Raw genomic sequence first — 4,873 nt, 5'->3', positions numbered from 1 at the left:
GCTGCCATGCTGGGAAGGAGACCGGGGCCCCAGGGACCACCATAGACAGCAGCCTGAGGCCGGCACTTCCCAGGCTGGTCCCCACGGCCTGGACTAATTCCACGTGCACAGCTCGCCCGCTAATGGTCCCCAGCTGTAGCTGTAACAAGTACACAGCTCAGCAGTGAGGCCTGCGGGGAGCTGAGACGCAGTCTCCCCTGGGGTTTGCTTCGGGGGCACGGACCTCCTCCCCCTTCACCACGGACACCCTGTCATCCAGGAGCCAGACCTGAGCCAGGCTGCCAGGGCTCACGCTCTAGTTCCATGGCCTGCTGGCTGCTTGACCCTGGGCCTGGCTTCCCCGCTCTGAGCCTGTTGCCCCTCCCCGAGGTGGGTGGGGTCCCGGGAAGAGCACTGGCCCATGGGCTGGCCCTGAGTGTTTACTTGGACACTACTTGCACCACGGCCAGCTGTGTTGTTCCCACATCTGTCCTCCGTGGTCCAGTGGCACGGCCATAGTTCCTGGTGTGGATGCGAGGGGCAACCCACCTTCCCACAGAGCTGGGACTGGCAGGGTATAAGCATGCAGCCCAAGGTGAGTGAGGGAAGGCAGCTTCTTTGGTGGGAGGGTGTCGGGGTGGGAGAGCCTGATAGCCAGCCTCTGCAGGAAGAGCTTAGGAGCTGGGAGTGGCTGGCTCTGGAGGCTTCTCCTCCAGGAATCCAGTAAAGATGAGGGCCTGGACACTCCCAGTCCCCGACGGGACTCCTAGGGAGGTTAGGCCCCAGTGTGGTCAGCAAGGACAGCTTGCCCCAAGCCAGCCTCCCCGCCCCGGCCTGCAGAGACTCCGAGACTGCATTAACAAGGTCCCAGTGATTTGTGAGCCCCGTGGGTCTGGGTGTTGAGGGGGTTACAGATCTGCCCAGTGCTGAAGCACCCCACCAAGGAGGTGACCGGAGAAGGCTGAAGAGCTCCAGCCATCAGGGCCCACAGAGCTCAGCTGGCCTTCCCGTGGGGGCTGGGGAGAAACCGTCAGCACGAGAAGCACCGTGACTGGGGCACCAGCTCCCTCTCCCCCATGCTCACCGGACGTCGTCTGCTTCAGTTTTTCGTTTTTCTTCTTCCTCCATTTCCAGGGTTTGAAGATCCTGCCCAGGGTGGCCAGTTTGCTGTTCCTCCTCACCGGGGGAGTTCGGATCCCTGAGACCAGATATTCGGAGCGCGCTGGGGGGGCTTGGTCCATTTCATCTGGAAGGGGGAACACCAAGGAAGGGCTCAAGTGATCACCAATCCTACATGACTCCATGGGGGGGGGGTTGCCGAGGTGACCCCCTCCCCCCACCCTAGGGGCCACTAGTGACTCTCCAAAGCCTGGGGCTCATTCCCATGGGCGAGTGCCCACAGGTGGCATGTCCCAGCACCCGAATTCGTGTGCTCCCTTCTACGGAAACCTGCCCCCCCCCCGAACCCTTCTGCGGTCTGCCGGAAGCCCTCCACCAACTTTGCATTTGGCCACAGCAATTTGAAGACTTCTTAAGTTCCCCCATGAAATCTCTCCCACCCCAGGACCTTTGCTCATGCTATGCCCTTCACCTGTGCTTCTCTCTGGCTGCTCTCCTTCAGCCATTCTGCTAAATCTGACTTTCTCTGCAAGTCTCCACGTTCTCCTGTCCCAGACAAGGTTCAGAGCCCTGCCTTCTGCTCCTGAAGCTGCTTGTGCGGGTAGAGTCTGCACCCGGTGGTGCCTGGGTGCCTGCCCTCCTGCTGAGCTGTCCGCTCTCTGCTCGGACCTCGGCACAGGCCCAGCCATGCTCCCCACTGAACAGCCGCGGAAGGAGTCAGTGCATGAATGGACCAAGGAAAGCAGCTCTCTTTTGGATCCTTGTTCAGAAAACTGTTTTTGCACTCTGCGGGACACACAGAGATGGACATGCAAGGGTGCTCATGGAGCTGTTTGTCACACAAGGAGGACCGGTATCATCGACAGGCCACTGGCTAAGTCACTGATCATCCCTCCCCTCTGTGACCCGTGTACGGACATGGAAGGAAATAAGCAGATAGGCAACCTGGCCAAGACCGATTGCTAGGTCAAGTAAATCAGCACGGAAATCATACGGCATATGCCAGCAACGCGTGTAAAGGGGTCGTGTCCCTGCGCACGCTCGTATGCGCAGAGAACACGTCTGTGGGGCCCTCAGGCAACGGGGGGGCACACACTACTGGGGGGCCTGGGAGAGAGGAAGACATGAGCTTCACCACCGGCCCTTCGGGAGTTAGGACATGCTCATGTTTGAAGGAAGAATTTTCGTTAGAATGCAAGACAATGCAGCGGACAAGACAGAGAAATCAGAGAGCCGCGTGAGAGTGACCACTGCTGGCTCCACGGCTCACCCGGTCCCCCGTCCACCGGGCATAGCTCAGGCCAGAGCTCAGGCCAGCGCCTGGGAGGACGGAGGAAAAAGCTTCAGTTGCCCCAAACCCCTCCCGGCACAGGGAAGGGACCTTTCTCCTGGCAGTGACAAGGCTCTGAGTGCCCTAAGTTTTCATCTCTCTATATCCCTGGGTGCTCATGTTCACAGACCCGCCAGTGCTCCCCAGCATGGCTGCTGGTACACGTGTCCGACCCTGGCCAGGACACTCCGCGCACCCGCACGTGGGCACACACGCACACGCATGCTGCCCAGCACACACTTAGCTCCACACCCAGTGGGTTACTTCACCTCATTGCTACCCACAGGCGGGGTGGGGAGCGTGAGTTTGTACAGAGCCAAGAAGCCCCAGAGGGACCCAAGATGCCAGGAGAGCAGGGCTGGAGTGAGCTGTCTCAGGAGCGCTGTCAGCAGAAGGAGGCCTCCAGAGGGGCCAGGCCCTGTGACGGGCTGGTTGCCGTCAGACCTGGCCCAGTGCCCCATCTGATGAGACACACAGCCCCAGGGAGCAGCAACCAGGTGATCCCTGAGGTCTGACACCTGTCAGTAGCCCAGGGCTCATGGCAAGGCACCTGCCCCTCTGAGCCTCGGTTTCCACGTCTGTAAAATAAAGATAATGATCATCCCTGATGCCTAGTGTTGAAAGAAGATTCAGGGTGACCACAGGGTGGCCACGGAGACTGGAAACTTAGGTAAACACATTTAATACCTAGTTCATTGAGAGTATGTTACAATCCATGTAAAACAACATTATCTACGTTTTAAGGCTCTGTAGACACTCTGCTTATCATACCATGCCACCATGGTCTCTGGGTAGAAACTGTCACGGTGATTTATAACATACAAGTAGCACAAGAATTATGATGGAGTGAAAGTCAGTCCCTGCCTGTTCTGGGCCAGGTACCACCTTACTTCACCCTCACAGTAAATCTATGAGATAAGACTCTTATCATATCCATTTTACAGGTGAGCACACTGAGGGTTAGGGCCGGGAGCCGTCTTGTTGACTCCCAGAGGGAGGAAATGCTGGAGGTTGGGCATGACCTTGAGCAGGCTGACTCCAGAGATCCCCTTGGTATCTTCTCGTGTGCCTGCGTAAACCATCTCCCAGAGCAGGACACAAATGGTGAGACACCAACAAAAGGCATAAACCAGGACCGTCCCAGCCAACCAGGGCGTGCGGCCACTCTCTCTAGCTGTCATCATACCAGCTCTAGCTGTAGAGAGGAGACCGTGTCCACAGAGGTCGACAAAGCAACCCTGTGTGGAAGCACAAGCCTCGGGGTGTCTTGTTTGAGAAAGCAGCTTGGTTGAGCTTGTTTTCGTCTGTGTCCCCAGCACCCAGGGGGGGCCCAGGAAGTATGAGCTAGGGAGCGAGCGATAGAAGCCCCAGGGCACGGGTCACAGACCCCTCCATCCACCATCTCCCCAGCTCCACGCTCCAGGGGCAGGATGCAGACGGGTCCTTCTCTTCCCAGAGGCGGTTTAGTCCTGTTATTATCCCCTCCTTTCCTTCCCGCCCACAGAAGCCAGATGGGCACAGGACTGCCAGGCCCCGGAAGGCTGCTGTCCTGGAGGCATTTTGGCACCAGGGGGAGAGAACTGGCCAAGTTCCCCCAAGCATCCAGGCTGGTTCGAAGATGAAGATGACGATCCCCAGAGATGTGCATGGGGACAATAGACCATTGTCATCCCTTGGTTTATACCTCACAAAAGATGGGTGGCAGTTACCAGAAACACAGGGCCCACAAGATGAGCGCCTGCAGAAATCCAGGGGAAGGGGAGTCTGGACAGGACCACCGCATCGAGGCCTTAGAGATACCACGAGGGCACCGGAGGGGGGGGACACATATGGCTCTGAGCTTCCCAGCAGCTGAAGCAAAAAGGAGCAGCACATAGAATAAACCAGAAATCAGACCCCAAATCCCACCCCACTGGCTACCCACACCATGGTGACCCTGCTCCCGGCCACCAGCGGCTCCCCCCAGATGCCCCACAGGTGTTCTAATTGGCCTCCCCACAGTCCCCCCACCCCCCTTACGAACAACTCTGGTCACATCACTTTTCTGCACATTTCCACCCTTTCCCTTTTCCTATAGCACAAAGGGCAGATTGATCGCCAAGCCCGGACAGCTCCCCAGATCTGCCCACCCACTCATCTCTGCCATCCCCCACCCCCACAATTTCATCATCCTCACCGCTGTGCGTTAACATTTCTGGCGTGCTATGGAAACCAGTGCAGTTTCGTTGTACAGAATGCAGGTGCCACGACCAGGCAGCTGGGCTCACGTCCTGGCTCTGTCCCTCACGGACGGGGTCGGACGTGCTGACTGCATTTCTTCCCTGCACCCTCACGCCCGTCGTGGCCTTGCTGGGGAACGAAGGGCAGGGGACTTCCCACATCCTTGCCTGGGGCTCAGCCCTGTGGCTCACTTGAAGCGGGGGGGGGGGGGGGGGGGGGGGGGGG

General features: G+C 58.5%; 1 protein-coding gene across 1 annotated transcript in view; it reads right to left on the bottom strand.

The window, feature by feature from the left end:
- The window catches only part of PHACTR3 (phosphatase and actin regulator 3), a 213,083-nt gene that overhangs the window by 95,244 nt on the left and 112,966 nt on the right, over window positions 1–4,873 (bottom strand). Inside the window, exon 2 of the mRNA XM_040638539.1 lies at window positions 1,064–1,225. Coding sequence (XP_040494473.1) covers window positions 1,064–1,225 — 162 coding nt within the window. The remainder of the gene's footprint in view (window positions 1–1,063; window positions 1,226–4,873) is intronic.

This window comes from Ursus maritimus, unplaced genomic scaffold (assembly GCF_017311325.1).
Source record: "Ursus maritimus isolate PB19 unplaced genomic scaffold, ASM1731132v1 scaffold_22, whole genome shotgun sequence".
NCBI classification, from domain to species: Eukaryota; Metazoa; Chordata; class Mammalia; order Carnivora; family Ursidae; genus Ursus; species Ursus maritimus.
This window is presented reverse-complemented; position numbering and strand designations above follow the sequence as displayed.